The following is a 17369-nucleotide window of genomic DNA, read 5'->3' as shown; positions in this document are numbered from 1 at the left end:
AGCTCGAAATCTATTGGACTTTTCTTAGAGCATCTCAAAACGAAATTTCCTTCATCACGCACGGGACTGGTTAATGGTTTCAATTTTGAAACTCTCAAGGCCAAGGTCATTTTCCGTTAAAAAACATGAAGTTTCTTGAAAATTCCCAAAAATTCTTGGAATTTTATTTGGAAAACTTTGAGAATTTTTACCAATTTTCGAGCAATTTAAAGAATTTCGGTTCTCGAATATAGGTCCTGCAGCAGGACTCCTGCCTCAAGGTGATGTCATATCATAAGTTTGCGGATCCACGTGTACGCCTCCTCCAATCAAGTAAAACCACACAAAAATCGCTTGAAATAAAAATTGTATTTTTCTTTTCCTAAAATCAGATTCATTATCAATGAAAAACAATGAAAATTAAATTGAGTTTTTTGTTGTTGTTGTTTCTTCTTGATGACGAACTATTCGTATGCACTATTACAATGCTAATGAACATTTAAATAGATTATTTTTTACATTAAGTTTTTTAAAGGGTTTTTTAACACTCAAATATTACATTTTCTGATAAGTTCTTCGTAATTAATTTTTTATTTTCATTTTTTTTAAAGAAGTTCATTCTAATCGAAATATCGAACTGTAAACTGTTTTTTTTTCTCTTTAAATAATTTTCATTCTTTTTTGTTTTAATTTTTATTTTTCTCATACCGAATTTTACATCGAAAAATTATTTATAATTTAATTTAGGTAAATAAAATAACATTTTTGTTTGTTTTGTTTGTTTTTTTTTTCTTTTTCATTATTACTAAATATACCACCGAACATCAGACATCATTTTGAAACATATTACCGATAGTCTGTGTTGATTTTTTTGTATTTTAATTATTTTTTAAATTTTATATTAGATGAAAAACGCGTGTGAGTTTTTTTCTCTTTTTATTTTTTAATTTAAAAAAAAATATGTTGCAAAACGTTGCTACACTATTTTAACATAAAAAATTAATTTTATTATTACAAGATTACATATCATTATCATAGTTGCTTTTTTAAGGATTTGTTTAATAAATATTCATCCTGTTGTTGTTGTTGTTTTTTTTTTTATAATTTTCCATTTTTAAGTTTATCAGCTTAATAATAAATTTTTTGCATTTTTTTTAAATAATTTTTTTAATTCAATTTTACAATAATTATTATTATTTTGTTGTATATATAAAATGGTCCAAACAATTTCATTGATTCTCTTTAAAACAAATTACTTCGAGAAATGAATTGTTTGTTGTTGGTGACCATATACGGATAAAAAAATGTAATAAAAAAATAATAGTTAAAAATCGATTATACACCGTACGAAAAACAAAGAAAATTTACTTGTTATGGCTATTTATAATTCGAAATTTTTGTTTTTTATTCTCAACACAAAAAACGAGTTTTGTAATTTTACAACAAATTTATTTATATTTTTAGTATTTTAATTCTAACTTTATGTTTTTATGCTTTAAAATTCAATCATCAAATGATTGAAAATGTTTGGACATTCGTTATAGAAATGTTCAACAAAAAAATTTATTTACCACCGAAAACTGAATCTAAATTTGTGACGACTCGAGAGATATTTTTAAGTAACAAAAAAAAAGTTTCCAAAATTTAACCCAAATTTTGTTTGCATTTTTTTAATGCTAAAATTTCAAAAGATTCGCGAAAGAAATAATCAATAAATCAGACAGCTTCCTACAAAAAATTGTTCTACTAAATTTCTTGCTAATAATCAACGATTCCAAATCGCACATTGTCTAAAAAGCGGTTTATTTGTTCGGAAATTCATTCGAAAAAAAAAATCATTTTATTAAACCATCATTCAAGCCCGGGGAATGGCCGCCTTTTTCCGGGAAGTAAAGTTCGTTATGATTCAAAACAACAAATAGCTAAATTCTGAGTCTGTGAATCAATCGTTCCTCTGCCACTGTTTTGGGTCTGTTCTTCACAAAATAAGAAAAAATTCTAAGAAAAATCATCTGTGCCACTCTATTATATATGCAAAATAAAAAAATTAGTTCGGTGATCACTTTCGGATATACAAAATAGCTACCTTTCCTCCTATATGACCAGCTTTTGGGTGGCCAATCCGAGCCTGCTGTGATCACATTAAATTTTGCCTAGAGTATTACGTTTCTAAATAGAATTTTACACGCACTGTAATTATTTTGACTTGTAGCACCCTACGAAAATGAAATTTTCGCAAGGGGTATACCGTTGACACTTGCGATAATTTTAATTTTCGCAGGGCTTCGCAAGTAAAATACGTAATTGTTTGGAGATTGTTATTTTTCCACGAGGGATTATAGCCCTTGTCTTCGGCTAACCTCCCTCTCGGCAAAATAAAAATCTCCAAGCAAGGACGTAATGTACTATTGTTTGTTAATTCTGTTTGATGCAAAAAATGGTTGTTAGTCACTATACATGGTGACGTCCGAGAATATCATTAAATTTTACATATAAATGTGCTTTTGTTTCTATCGTAATCGTGTAAAAAAAAATTGTCGTAATTATGCGTGCAAAATATGGATCGTTTCAAAATTGTTTCACTTCCCTACATATACAGGTACTCAATTATATTATGACTATGGGATTGTAGGATTCATTCCTTTTACATCCTACACACTTCCCACATTCAATTGAACCAACGAATTCAATTTCATTTTTGATTTTGTCGATTAGCACCATTGACATACAAGTGGTTAGTTCTCATTATCTGCTTGTGGTGGCACCATATACTTTGCGTGTCCAAGCAGTTAAAGAAGTACTAGGTAGCGTCAATCAAAATTCTGAAAGAACAGTTTAGATCAAATCTGATTTGATCGCAAAGGCAGTAAGCAATTTAGAAGGTTTTTTTTGTGAATTATATGTATTTTACATGCTACATGCGTCAAAAACAATACTTTTCATGTTTCACGCACTAATTTCGACTTCCAAAGCATGCAAAAACCACTCGGTATAAAAAGATGAAATGTCTCGTTTTCGCGTGTTTATTGACCTCGGCTACGACTCGGATCAACAAAATTCACACGAAAACTCTACTTTTCATCTTTTTATCCCAAGAAATGTAAAATACAAATGCTTTTCTGGTCTTTCATACCTGAGAAGCAAGTTCGTGTGAAATAGGAGAAATGTAAAACGCTAAAGAAATACATGAAAGAATGAATGGAACGAATTGGATGAAGAAAACCAACAAAAGCGGTAAAAACGTATGTTGATTGTTGAGTTTAAATTGGACAAAATAGCAAAATTCTAATCATAAGATGTTGTGCAACAAAATAACGATCGGCTGTACCTCCACCGTTTTTGATATCCGCATTCTTGGTACATGACATATGCAAGATTCTTTTCATAACATTTTCATTGTTCATTTGTCAACAGATTGCGAAGTGACATTTCAGTTATTTTTAAGCTTTTCGTGATATCGCAAAAACTGCAGGTTATTTCATTATCTTTGGGAACACGGGTTCTCCAATTCAAATGAGTGATAGATCGTTGGATTCATCTTTGAATTCTAGAGAAGTCACATCTTTAATTTTTTCGATTAATTTAGTTTGTTTTCGATGCAAAGTGTTCAAAAGTGAAGGCTTGTCAGAGGGTCCCGTGAACAGTTTTTCAGCAATAACTCAAGAAATTGTTATTGTAAATCATTGTTATGCTGTACTAATGTCGGTCTTGGGAAGACGTACTACAGGTGGAGTGTATGCACTGGTTGGTGCAAGTATACCTCCACAAAAGTTTTGACAAAAACATTTTTTTGGACCTAATAACGTTTTACCGTTTTATTTCTTTTTATTGACAAGCGAAAAAAAAAAGACTGCTCACCAAATATATAGTGTTCAGAGAGTCCACCTTCTCTGAAAAATTGATGTTCCAAGGGACTGACTGTGTAGTGTTGTAGCTTGCCTCACCCACTATTGTTCCACATATATAAGATCCCAGTACTTCTGTGTTGCAAGCCTACAAAACCTGCAAGTCTTCGGAAAAAGGTTCCTGTAAAGTTGAAAATTTTAACTTTCTTTCTAGGGGCTCTGCTACTGAAACAGCGTCTGGAAGTGCAGTCATTTTTATCTACTTTTTTCCTTTTTCCGAAGACTTGCAGTTTCTGTAGGCTTGCCACACAGAAGACCTGGGATCTTATATATGTGAAACGATAGTGGGTGAGGCAGGCTAGAACACTACACAGTCAGTCCCGTGAAACATCAATTTTGCAGAGAAGGCGAACGCTATATTTTTGGTCATAAATCTTGTGGAGGTATACTTGCACCAACCAGTGCATACACTCCATCTGTAGTACGTCTTCCCAAGAGTACAGCATAACAATGATTTTAAATAATTATTTCTTGAGTTATTGCTGAAAAACTGTTCGCGGGACCCTCTGACAAGCCTTCACTTTTGAACACTTTGCACCGAAAACAAACAAAATTAATCGAAAAAATTAAAGATGTGACTTCTCTAGAATTCAAAGATGAATCCAACGATCTATCACTCATTTGAATTGGAGAACCCGTGTTCCCAAAGTTAATGAAATAACCTGCAGTTTTTGCGATATCACGAAAAGCTTAAAAATAACTGAAATGTCACTTCGCAATCTGTTGACAAATGAACAATAAAAATGTTATGAAAAGAATCTTGCATATGTCATGTACCAAGAAGGCGGATATCAAAAACGGTGGAGGTACAGCCGATCGTCATTTTGTTGCACAACATCTTATGATTAGAATTTTGCTATTTTGTCCAATTTAAACTCAACAATCAACATACGTTTTTACCGCTTTTGTTGGTTTTCTTCATCCAATTCGTTCCATTCATTCTTTCATGTATTTCATTAGCGTTTTACATTTCTCTCATTTCACACGAACTTGCTTCTCACGTTTGAAAGATCAGAAAAGCATTTGTATTTTACATTTCTTGGGATAAAAAGATGAAAAGTAGAGTTTTCGTGTGAATTTTGTTGATCCGAGGCGTAGCCGAGGTCAATAAACAAGCGAAAACGAGACATTTCATCTTTTTATCCCGAGTGGTTTTTGCATGCTTTGGAAGTCGAAATTAGTGTGTGAAACATGAAAAGTACCGTTTTCGACGCATGTAGCATGTAAAATACATATAATGCACAAAAAAAACCTTCTAAATTGCTTACTGTTTTTGCGATCAAATCAGATGTGATCTAAACTGTTCTTTCAGAATTTTGATTGACGCTACCTAGTACTTCTTTAACTGCTTGGACACGCAAAGTATATGGTGCCACCACAAGCAGATAATGAGAACTAACCACTTGTATGTCAATGGTGCCAATCGACAAAATCAAAAATGAAATTGAATTCGTTGGTTCAATTGAATGTGGGAAGTGTGTAGGATGTAAAAGGAATGAATCCCACAATCCCATAGTCATAATATAATTGAGTACCTGTAGTCAAGATTTGTTTTCTTTTTGCTTTGCTTTGTTCCATATACAACGAAAGAATAAGTCTCGTCGCTATTTCCATTATCAGACTTTAATATTAATCGAGCAAAAAAATATCTGAAAAAGTTTATATTTCACCAAAAAGAGAGCATTAAATTTGGATTTTCAACATAATTGCTACTGCTACTATCTCTCTCTTCCCCGCCCACCATTCTCATTCTTACAAAAAAAAATTTTTCGCATGATCAGATCAATTCGAATAATACGTTTCATTCCATGTCGCTTGTCATACTTTACGTGTTTCCAATTACAAGGAGAGAACATTCATTCAAAAATATACAATGACCTTTTGGCAACTATAAATTTAACGCAGGTTGATACAATTGTTTTAATAATTTGAAATGAAAATCGGCGCCTTTGCTGGTATGGATTAGTTCGTTTTCTATCGGGTGGAATCTCCACATCTAAAAACAAATATTTTTATGGTTGTCGCTCTGTCAATGTTTTTGTTGGTTTTTCGTTGAATGCTTGCGAACTATAAATTAAATTTTTTTAAAGAAAAATCTCATTTGTCGACGTTATACACTTAGATTAGCATCATTTTCGATTGTTCGATCGATTTGGAAACCGAAAACTGTACGAAAAATATCCAAAGGGATTAATTTTCGATATTTTTAAAATTTTCTTTTTTTTTTCTTTTCCAAACTTTTAACTTTACGAAATCAAATAAATTCCATGAAATTCCATTTAAATTTTTTTACTGAAATCTGCCGCCTACGCCTAATAATTGGGAATTAATTCCCAAAAATTCCAAATTTTTTTTCCCTAACTTGTTCATAATTGAAAAACGTTTTTGAATGTTTCCTGATGTTTTATAAAAATGCAAAGAAAAAAAAATAGGAATTTTAGGGAATTAATTCTCAAATATTAGGCTCTGGCCGCCTATAAATTTATTTTTATAATTTTATTTGTTTTTTGCACACATTTAATCATTTTCTTTAATGTGTGTGTTTGTGTATGTTCAACTTGCTAACTATTCACGGTATTATAAAAAGCATAAAATGTAATTTATTATTATGTGCAATTTTTAGCGCTGTATTTTAATGTTTTAATGCATCCGTTGCCGTGTCTTTTTCACAATATCTTATAATTAAAGTTACAGTTCATTGCGTGCGTTACACACGTGAGGTGTCGAGATGTTTTTTGTGTTTGTAAATTTGTCGAAAAAAAAATGCCGCCCGCTGTCGATATTTTTGGTTACTTTTGACCATTTAAGAAAAATTCAAAAAGCAGGAATGGAAATACCGTTTTCTTTTCGTCAATCGAGTCAAAACTTTTTTTTTCGAGAACCAACGATTTATTGCTCAGACATTTCGATTTTCACCTATTGTTTTTAACAGTGAATTAAGCAAGAAGCTAACTATCCAACGATAACCAGTTGTCTGAAAAGCTATATGACATCTAAGATCTCGAACTATTTGCCTGCTTAAAAATAGTTTTAGTTGTACTAAACTAGTCATTTGAAATGTTCTTTTTCAGTTTACGAAAAGTGGGACGAAATTTGTATGCAACAATTTAAGTGAAAAATTAAAGCTACAGAAATGGAGAGTCGATGAAAATGTGGATTCGAGTTCGTCATGAAAAGGTTATTGAGAGGATATGAACGCCTCACGTAAATTTTAAACGATGTCAAAATGATGGATGAAATTCCTAAACTAATATTTACAAATTTATATCATGAACATCTCCGTCAAACAAAAATCGTCAACGAACAGAGGAGAATTTTCTGAAGACATAGAGTGCCAGAGTCGTATTACCATCGCTGCCAACCTGATTTTACTTTATCTGCAAAATATGCAGCAGCACTTCGATTAAATGTGATCTGATATTAAGACACAGCACAAAAAACATCGCAACACATAAGTGCCATCAGTCCATGTCTTGTCGAGAATGTAACCAAAATATTCACGAAATCATTCCCACTGCGAAACAATGCGAAAATAATGTTTTTGGACATTAAACGAAGTTACAACAACATTATCACACGGTTGCCGAAGTGGAACTAGAATCTATCGAAGGTTGTTCTGTAGTTATAACAAATGTCTGTAATTCCAGAAAATATGTAAGAAACTGTAAATAAAGCCCTGGTTAGAACATATGTAGTAGAATACGCGACCGCGTGAAGCTTTCATCTTTAGGTATGTAATGTTTGCGCCGAAGCAAAGCTATTATTGCTTGACGAAATTCCGATTGTTCGAATGCCTTAACTTTCATTATGACAATTGCACTCTCTTTGTTTATTCAACTTTCCTTTTTCAGTGTCCGATGTTGATCGAAATCAACGACAAAATGAATGGTCAACCTACGGTATGGTGAACGTTTTTTCTGTTGCGCTTGCAGTTTTACCATTTTTTTTTAATTTAAAATTTTTGTTTTGCTTAAGCCAAAATTTAATTGCCTTTCGTAATTTTCGTAATAAATTTTCCTCTTTACAAAATATATAAATGGAGAGGGGCGAAAAAAAATGTAAATTCTCAACCATCAAAAGTCATGTTTAAATCTCACCACAATGAATGATGCCCAAAAAAAAAAAATAGGAAAAAGGAAAAATTACATCTGGTTCCACAAAAAAAAAATTAAATTCATAAATCACCCACAGCTCTCATATCCCATTCACAGTAGTTATAGTAGTTATAGTAAAAAAAATTAATTAATTGAAATGAAAAATTTGAAACATTTTGTTTTTGTTTAGACGTCGTCTTGAGTCAGTACAGCCAGCAACTGTTGCGACTTCAGCTCACGGAAACGCGAGAAATGACTTACCAACACTTTGATATTGTCATTTTGAATCGATGCACCGATGGTTTGCAATTGAGTCACTTTGTTGGCGCCATTCACCAGTATCGTTAAAAATGCCAACCATGATGATGGTACGCTAGTGCTGGCCGATGAGTCGTCGGTGATGCTGAAGATGTATTCGGCGCGAAGTATGAGTACTATTATGCATGAAATGAAGAACTGAAATTGGACGAAATTGGACATTTGTTGATTAGAAAGTCAGAGTGAAAAGAAACATTAATTTTTATCGTCGAAAGATGTCTGACTTTCAGCTACGAGTGTTTCAGCTTGTACTGCTAGAGCATAACATTCAAAGCACGGAAATAGAAATTAATTGAGGACCGAATAGTGACAGTGTAACACGACATCTTACGTTTCTGCACTGTTGAGTCGACATATGAGTCCGCCGAATACTTGAAATCATTTGAATTCGTAAACAGCTAATTGTGGCCTTGATTCACATTTTCATATGTAAGTACGAAAGCTCATTACACGTCGAGTTTGTAAGTGAACGAGCGAGCCGAAAATGTTCTTGTAATTTACATAGGTAAGGTTCTCCATTTCAAAATGACATAAAATTGGTCCCCAATTTTTTTATTACCACACAGTGCCGAAAAATTTAAAGGATTCTCTCAAGATCGCAAAATCTAAAATGTTGCCAGGCTACTACGTACGATTCCTGACTCATAGTATTCCTTTATTCTTTCTCCATAAATTCTCATTACTTTCATTTGAAAAACGCGGAAATGAAAAATCTGTCAAGAACGATTGAGTGTATCCATCCAATGGTTTAGAATTATTGGGCTATTCGTTGACTCTACATTTTTCAAAATTTTTCTGTTTTTTTTTACTCAAATTACTCAAATCTCTAGGTTTCAAAAATTGGTCGGTACGGTTCGAAAAAAGGCTTACCCGCTTACCACTAGCATTAAAAAGGCTTCACCGTCATAACAGTTTATGTTTATGGTGTAGGAGATAATTTACGAGTAGGAGATACAAGTTGGTGGTTTGCAGATTTCGTAGCTCAAATGTCATGTTTTCGGAGCAATGTAAATCTCGACCGAATTTTATTTTGTTTGGACAAATATTTCACGTTTTAGGATTTATCTCCGGAGAGGCGGAGAGCGTTCATTCTGTGTTAGAAAACGGGCAATTGATTCTCCAAACATTTTTGGACAAAATTTGGGGAGTCTGCCTTAGAAAAGTCTTGTAAATTTTTGGAAATATCTTATGCTTGCATACCACAGAGACAAGTCTGTATGCAGCCGGTTATTTAATTTAAAACAATTGTCACTAATTTTACATGAATGCCACATCTCATGCAGCTTGAATGTCAGCTTTAACTCAAGACTTTTTTGAACACAAAATTTAAATATTTCGATCGGAAAAAACATTCTAGTTTCCCGAAGTCAGAGACATTTGAGTTACACAACATCTTAGCCTCGATTTGAAGTTCCCATCAATGTTTCAAAAATCGACATCCATAAAATACAAATTCCGAGATCTTACCTTATTTTTGAACATGTAACACAGATGGGACTCGAATGCAATCATGGAATTAGCAATTTTCATCACTTCCATTATACTTCCATGTTGAATTTGATTCTTGAATTCGGGAAACATTGCTAAAAACAGTCCATCTGTATCGTCCTTATCTTTCTTGATAATCAATGGCAGTGTCGCAAATATGGTGTACCAAACCGCCCAGCGATGAGTGCTGTTTTTGATCAGTGGCATTATGCGGCGAAGTAGCGTCTACAGAAAGAACCATCCATTCAGTTCATTTACAGTTGGATTAAAATGCAGTCGATAAATACGTACCTTTCCCTTCCGGACCGTCATCATGTGTGCAACCTTTTCTGACGTTAGACCGGCTATCAATTTAGGCAGCAATTCATCACGGCCCTCATCTTCTTTTTCGGTCAGTGACATAGACGACCGCACGGAATTGCCGGTAGAATCAAGATTTAATGCGGAAATGCCCTCCTTATTCGCTATCACGTTGTCCAGCATTTGCTGTTCCAATGCAGCGACACGCTCCTTCTCTTTGCGTTCCTGTAGAAAAAAAATCGAATATTTTCGTAGAGCGGAAAGTCACACCGATTGATCAGGTGGTCAAGAAGGGAACACATTACCTTAACAATGAGAAAAGTTGCAATTGCTGTTGGATTCTCTAAATCCTCCAATTTCAACACAATCCGGTACAGCGTTTCGATGTGCATCAATATCTGGCGAGATTTTCTTTGTGCAGATATTTCAATTGACGTTGTAAACGGGCTGGATGATTCCGGGCCCACGACATCCATGTCAATGATTTTTCTGGGCGCTGTGACACTGCCACACTGTCGTTGAAACAACGCAATTAGTATCTAGCGCATCAATCGCATCGGGACCAAGTCAATTTTACCTGTAACTTTCCCAACGAATTCTCGAATTGCAATGGGGTGTATGTGCGCGGCGTTTGCTCTTTGTCCTTATTCGATTCGGAATTTTTTCTTTCGCGATTATTTTGACCGTTTCGCTGGTTCATTCCGTTTTTGTTACCCATCGACATGATGACCAATTGGGCATGACCTTTCGGCTGCGAGAACGGATGATTCAATTGATTATCCTTATGCGCTTTGTTTTCCCGTTCGCCCTTCAATTTCGATTTTCGTTCCTTGAACACTGTGTAGTAGTAGTCGTCAATGTATGGTGTGCCGGTATTTAATTGAGACAACTGAATCGTGATCAGCCACTGCTTGTCCCGTTTGCTCATCAAATTCGCATATTCGTCATATTCTTCATTCTGTCAATGGAAAAATCAACAACAAAGAATTGAGTTAAGCAACATCACGGCCGAGCCACGACAAATTCTTACCAAGTTTCCGTTCATCTTCATCTGCTGCATCATCTGAGAATTCTTTCCATTCGTTGCATGATTTACGCTATTGTTATTGTTGTTGTTGTTATTGTGATGTTGCATTTGAATTTGATTCAGTTGCGGATGATGGTTGAAGTTATTGTTCAATCGATTGAAAGGCAACATTGGATGATTTTGCTGAATTTCCTGCACTAGACGCTGATTAAATTGGTTCACAGAAACGGGCATATTTTGCATATTCGGCTGGTAATGTGGTGATGTCATTGGTGGCGGCAAACGGTGTTGCATTGAAACACCGCTACTGCCACGCATTGCATTGAAATGTGGATGCATCTGTGGAAGAAGAAAAAAAATCGTTGAATTCGTCTACATGCAATGCGGTCGACTGTGACACCAGAGGTCTCACTTCCACACTACACTGGAAGGGAAACACGTACCGCAAAATTATTTAATGCAACCGGCAAATTTGGATGTATTGGTCTAGGCAATCCATGCATCGCATGCTGTCCCATTAATTGCATAGAAGGAGGAAATCCTGGCGGTAACCGGATCGGTTTTATGTTATTGTTTGTCGGCAGCTGATTGTGATATGCTGGAAACACTGGTCCTTTTGGAGGTGGTAATCCTGGCGGAACCGATGGAGACCGAGAGAATGGAACCTGCTGATGGATTTGGCTTTGTGGTGGCCGTTGATGTTGAGGTGTCTGTGATCGAAGCGGTTCAAATTTTGCCGGTTGTTGTTTTTGCTGATTCCGAATGCTTCGTTCGATGTCTTCCACGGAAATGATTTTATGCGGCGGCGGAATTGTGGGCTGTTTGGGAAAATGGGAAAATTTAGAAACGCGGTCTGTGTTTTCACGAATAACTGTAAAAGTGTTGGCGATGATATTGGCAGTGAACGAGTACGGGTGACGCGTGACCGTTCAATTTTGCGCAATTTTTCCATGGCCGTTCGACCGGTTCGACGAAAACACCAAAATTGCATTCACAGAAACACATCGCTCATTCAATGCCAATATGCACGCATGAGACCAACACATTTTCCGCGAACAAAAATTCAAATTTTCAGCTTTCACTTTATGCTAAAGTTACATTGACACACAGACTCGTCCTTCATACAAACAAATAATTGTCAAATTGTGATGTGGTGGTATTACGCTGCCAAATCCATCGACAACCGTCGCCACGTTATTAACATTCAATTTTCTACTCACCATTCCCGATTGCAACGATTCCAGCAAACTGTTCATTTGATGCTGTTGTTGGCTTTGTTGCTGATGGCTTTGTTGATGATTTTGCTGGTGATTCGGTTGATGATTTTGTTGTTGCTGTTGTTGTTGCATCATTGGTTGCTGTATCGGCGCCGGCATTGCATATTGGGGCATATGGTGTCGCATAAAGTCCGGACTTTGATATAAACTGAATGGATTCTGTGTCGGTAGCGGTTTTGGTGCCCAAACACTTGGATCCAGTTGAACACGTCCCTCTGTGTCCTCTTTTGCCACATCAAAATCGTCCATTCCGACTCGCGAAAAATTAATTTCTATGAAGGGAGAACGGTTTTACTGACTGTAACATTGCATCATCGTGCAGTCAATTTACCCAAGTCCGAATCATCGTCGTCATTTTCATCTTCCTTGACATCATCGGATTGATCTAATAATACTAAATTTTCGTGGGTATTCTCCCAATCGCCATTAATGGCTGCGTCAAACGTCTCGGAATTAAATGCATCGTAATCCTCTTCGTTGTCTCCTAAACCTCCGCCACCATCGTCATCAAGCTGAACAATAAAAAAAATAAGTTTTGCATTTTCAACTGGCGTCAGCACAACACAAAAATGATATTCAGCAGTAATGGAGAGGAGAGGTGAAACATGATGTTCAGAAAACGCACAGGCAGCATCATTTTAAAATGTAAAAGAAACGACGTGGACACAAATAAAAATTTGCAGGCTCTCTTTTGTGATTACCTACACACGGCAAATTATAACCCATAGGTGATGGGAACATTTACAATGATTTGAAACGTGTTCTACGGCACCCGCTGCAGTAAACATTTCGGAATTTGTTTGTTTCGCATTTACTTACCGATATTGTCGTATCAAATCCGAAAAAACTATCTGCCATAGTATTAAATTGTTTATTTTAAAATAAAGTGTCATATCTTGTCACACTTCACAAATATTTTCATCATGGCGATATCGTTTCCGTTGGCAACATTGTAAATTTAATCGAACGGTACTAGAAGCAGCTCCCAATGCAGTACTTGAATTTTCCAGTGAACGATAAAAAAACTGTGTTAGTCTCATCCCTACGTCAAAACCAAGGTTCTGAAAGAACAGGTTAAGACACATCTGAGTTGATCACGAAGGCGGTGACACACAAATTTTGACAAATAGATGCTATTTATTGAACATACTCAATACAGATTGTTTGAAATGTCAACCTGATAAAAACTTTTTTTTTTCTTCAAGTTGACATTTCAAACAATCTGTAATGAGCATGTTCAATAAATAGCATCTATTTGTCAAAATTTGTGTGTCAGCCGCCCTCGTGGGTGTCTTAACCTGTTCTTTCAGAACCTTGGTCAAAACAATGTGAGTGTATCTTTTCAAAAATTGGGAGCCGCAGACAATGACGACAATCCAAATCCAAATCGCTCATTTCATTAAAATATTTTCGATAAGACAACTCGATTGTTGTGATTACATTTTTTCATTTTAATTCAGTTTACCGGGGCTCTGCGATACACACGACCAGAAGGCTCTTGGCGCTCGACGACTTGGATCAGAAAAATATGGCATACGCTGCCCCCCATATCTGTTATCAAGAATGTTATAGATTGCCCTGCGCATCGTCCTTAAACAATCAGGCGGCGAGACATGCATTCATGTGCGCTCATGGTCAACGTCTGACCGGATTCATGATTACAGGAATTTACCCTGTGAAATCGAACAGGAAACCTTATTGCCGGTGGCGAATCACATACACGCGAATGGATGGATCAGCGGACATGACCAATGCAAAATCGGACTTTGTGTTGCTTACCGACAACTCACCGCTCAATGCGAAACAACTATTTTGTGAAGTCATGTCAGATCCCCCAGCTTACGCAATTACCTTTGGTCTCAAATCTTGCCCCTGCTTGAAGCCGGATTTTAGTTGCATAACGAAACAAATTTAGGTGAATCACAATATTTGAATAAAAATTTAGTTAAATTTAGTTATTGCACATTTCTACGATCGATATGAGCGGCGCGATTATTGTCCTGAAATTTCGACGACATGAGTATCGGTGACTTCCTGAAGAAACGGTGATTTCCTGAAGAAACGACGAGAAGAAACGGTGACTTCCTGAAGAAACGACGAGAAGTAACGGCCACTAAAGTCGCCGTTTCTTCTCGTCGTTTCTCCAGGAAGTCACCGTTTCTTCAGAAAGTCACTGTTTCTTCAGGAAGTCACCGTTTCTTCTGGAAGTCGTCGTTTCTTCTCGTCGTTTCTTCAGAAAATCTGGAGAGGCGTCAGTACATGTCGCCGTTTTTTCAGAAAGTCGCTGTTTCTTCGAAACCGTCGACTTCCTGAAGAAACGACGAGAAGAAACAACGACTTCCAGAAGAAACAGTGAGATGAAACAGCCTCTGATTGCAACCAACTAAAGCAAATAAAATAAACAGTTTCATATTTTAATTTAAATGAATTAAATCTACGTATAGAGGCTTATTTTTGAGTTGAGCTGAAATTTCGATTTCGATTCCTAATTTTCTTCTCGCCGTAAAGGCGTTTTGTTGGTTCTTATAGAATACATCCTTTTACGAATTGTAACGTAAAGGAGTTTGGTTCGTCCTTACAGAATGCATCTTTTTACGAAATGAATTTTCATTTTACATAAAAAGCGTTTTAACACGCCGAGCGATCCGGCCGGAACGGTGTCGGTAACTTGGGAGTTAATTTTTTTTCTCTCGCATCGTCTAATAATTAGCCGCATAAAAAGCGTTTTAACACGCCGAGCGATCCGGCCCATTGCCCCGGAGCGAAGCGGAGGGCCGCAATGCGAGCCGGGCGCCGGAACGGTGTCGGTAACTTAGGAGTTAATTTTTTTTCTCTCGCATCGTCTAATAATTAGCCGCATAAAAAGCGTTTTAACACGCCGAGCGATCCGGCCCATTGCCCCGGAGCGAAGCGGAGGGCCGCAATGCGAGCCGGGCGCCGGAACGGTGTCGGTAACTTGGGAGTTAATTTTTTTTTCTCGCATCGTCTAATAATTAGCCGCATAAAAAGCGTTTTAACACGCCGAGCGATCCGGCCCATTGCCCCGGAGCGAAGCGGAGGGCCGCAATGCGAGCCGGGCGCCGGAACGGTGTCGGTAACTTGGGAGTTAATTTTTTTTTCTCGCATCGTCTAATAATTAGCCGCATAAAAAGCGTTTTAACACGCCGAGCGATCCGGCCCATTGCCCCGGAGCGAAGCGGAGGGCCGCAATGCGAGCCGGGCGCCGGAACGGTGTCGGTAACTTAGGAGTTAATTTTTTTTCTCTCGCATCGTCTAATAATTAGCCGCATAAAAAGCGTTTTAACACGCCGAGCGATCCGGCCCATTGCCCCGGAGCGAAGCGGAGGGCCGCAATGCGAGCCGGGCGCCGGAACGGTGTCGGTAACTTGGGAGTTAATTTTTTTTTCTCGCATCGTCTAATAATTAGCCGCATAAAAAGCGTTTTAACACGCCGAGCGATCCGGCCCATTGCCCCGGAGCGAAGCGGAGGGCCGCAATGCGAGCCGGGCGCCGGAACGGTGTCGGTAACTTGGGAGTTAATTTTTTTTTCTCGCATCGTCTAATAATTAGCCGCATAAAAAGCGTTTTAACACGCCGAGCGATCCGGCCCATTGCCCCGGAGCGAAGCGGAGGGCCGCAATGCGAGCCGGGCGCCGGAACGGTGTCGGTAACTTAGGAGTTAATTTTTTTTCTCTCGCATCGTCTAATAATTAGCCGCATAAAAAGCGTTTTAACACGCCGAGCCGGGCGCCGGCCAAAGTACCTGACAACTGGTTTTTGATACATTTTGTAAAAGGATGAGTTCCATATGGTTGAATAAATCGCGTTTTCGATGTATTTCGTAAAAGGGTAAATTGCCTATGGTTAGCAAATTTCTTTTAGTCACATAAGGATAAAATACAGCTATTTGTTCAGCCATAGGGAATTCATCCTTTTACGAAATGTATCAAAAAGCAGTTGTCAGGTAATTTGTCTGTAACTTCAGTATACATGCTGAATTTATGGACAACTTTCTTGCCAAACTTTCGCCTGGCTCCACTTCAGCAGCTCGTCGATTTGTGTGGCCTGTGTTATAGGGAAATGTTCTAATTGTTTTTTTGTGGTTCTTCGGTCTCACTTCTTCAGAAAGTCACAGTTTTTTAGAATGTCACCACTTCTTCGAAATCGTTCACTTCCTGAAGAAACGACAAGAAGAAACGGCGACTTCCTGAAGAAACGATGAAAAGAAACGGTGAGTTCCTGAAAAAACGACAAGAAACTTCCGTCTCCGTTTCTTCAGGAACTTGTCATTTCTAATAAATTCACCGTTTCTTCCCGTCGTTTCTTCAGGAAGTCATCGTTTCTACAGAAAGTCGCCACTTTTTACCAAAAACGGCGACATCCTGAAGAAACTGTGACTTCTTGAAGAAACGACGAGAAGAAACGACGACTTCCTGAAGAAACGGTGACTTCCTGAAGAAACAGTGACTTCCTGAAGAAACGGCGACTACTCGCCGTTTCTTCATGAAGTCGCCGATACTCATGTCGTCGAAATTTCAGGACAATGGCGCGATTAACCTATTAAACTAGCTAATAAATTTCTGCGACAAGCTAAGAAACGCGGCTTCATTCAAAGACTTGGAAAATAAATGTCGTGTGATAATAGAGGAAAATTTTGAAGATGTCGAAGCGCCCTTAGTGCCAAACAATTCTCCGGGAAAAAATTCCCGCAAAAAAAAACAATTTTCTGAAACAACAACTTAATTTCACATGCACCATACGAAAACCATATAAAGAAACAGACACACACACACAAAAAAGACCATCATTCCTCTCTTCTACATATCCTGTAACTATCATAAAGAACACTTTTTTGAAAACGATAAGTTTTTTTTTGTTTTCTATGTTTCTCCTTAATTAATGCGTAAATTAGTAATTTTTTCTTCACTAATTAAAAAATTAATTATTTGCCACACAATTGTCGATTTTTTTTTTTTGATTA

At 37.0% G+C, this 17369-nt stretch overlaps 1 protein-coding gene and 1 long non-coding RNA gene across 3 annotated transcripts; both read right to left on the bottom strand.

The window, feature by feature from the left end:
- Nucleotides 1–726: 726 nt before the first annotated feature.
- On the bottom strand, nucleotides 727–16682 carry LOC119069293. Of its 2 annotated transcripts, XR_005086292.1 has the most exons (4): nucleotides 16672–16682; nucleotides 13577–13586; nucleotides 2066–2184; nucleotides 727–1955 (listed from the first exon to the last, which is right to left on the bottom strand). It is a non-coding gene; the product is annotated as an uncharacterized LOC119069293 (long non-coding RNA). The 2 variants fall into 2 exon arrangements; XR_005086291.1 differs by lacking the exons at nucleotides 13577–13586; nucleotides 16672–16682 and having other exon boundaries at nucleotides 2066–2575.
- LOC119069190 (myb-like protein I) lies at nucleotides 8126–13338 on the bottom strand. Its single transcript, XM_037173136.1, has 10 exons — nucleotides 13208–13338; nucleotides 12720–12900; nucleotides 12332–12660; nucleotides 11555–11929; nucleotides 11115–11450; nucleotides 10662–11042; nucleotides 10390–10596; nucleotides 10076–10309; nucleotides 9764–10009; nucleotides 8126–8434 (listed from the first exon to the last, which is right to left on the bottom strand). Exons 1-10 carry the CDS (start codon nucleotides 13244–13246, stop codon nucleotides 8165–8167), a joined length of 2598 nt encoding a protein of 865 aa, XP_037029031.1. The 5' UTR covers nucleotides 13247–13338; the 3' UTR covers nucleotides 8126–8164.
- Nucleotides 16683–17369: the final 687 nt, after the last annotated feature.

The sequence above is a fragment of the Bradysia coprophila genome (genome assembly GCF_014529535.1).
Source record: "Bradysia coprophila strain Holo2 chromosome X unlocalized genomic scaffold, BU_Bcop_v1 contig_26, whole genome shotgun sequence".
Lineage (NCBI taxonomy): Eukaryota > Metazoa > Arthropoda > Insecta > Diptera > Sciaridae > Bradysia > Bradysia coprophila.
Note: the sequence above shows the minus strand (reverse complement) of the source record. Positions and strands in the feature narration are given on the sequence as shown.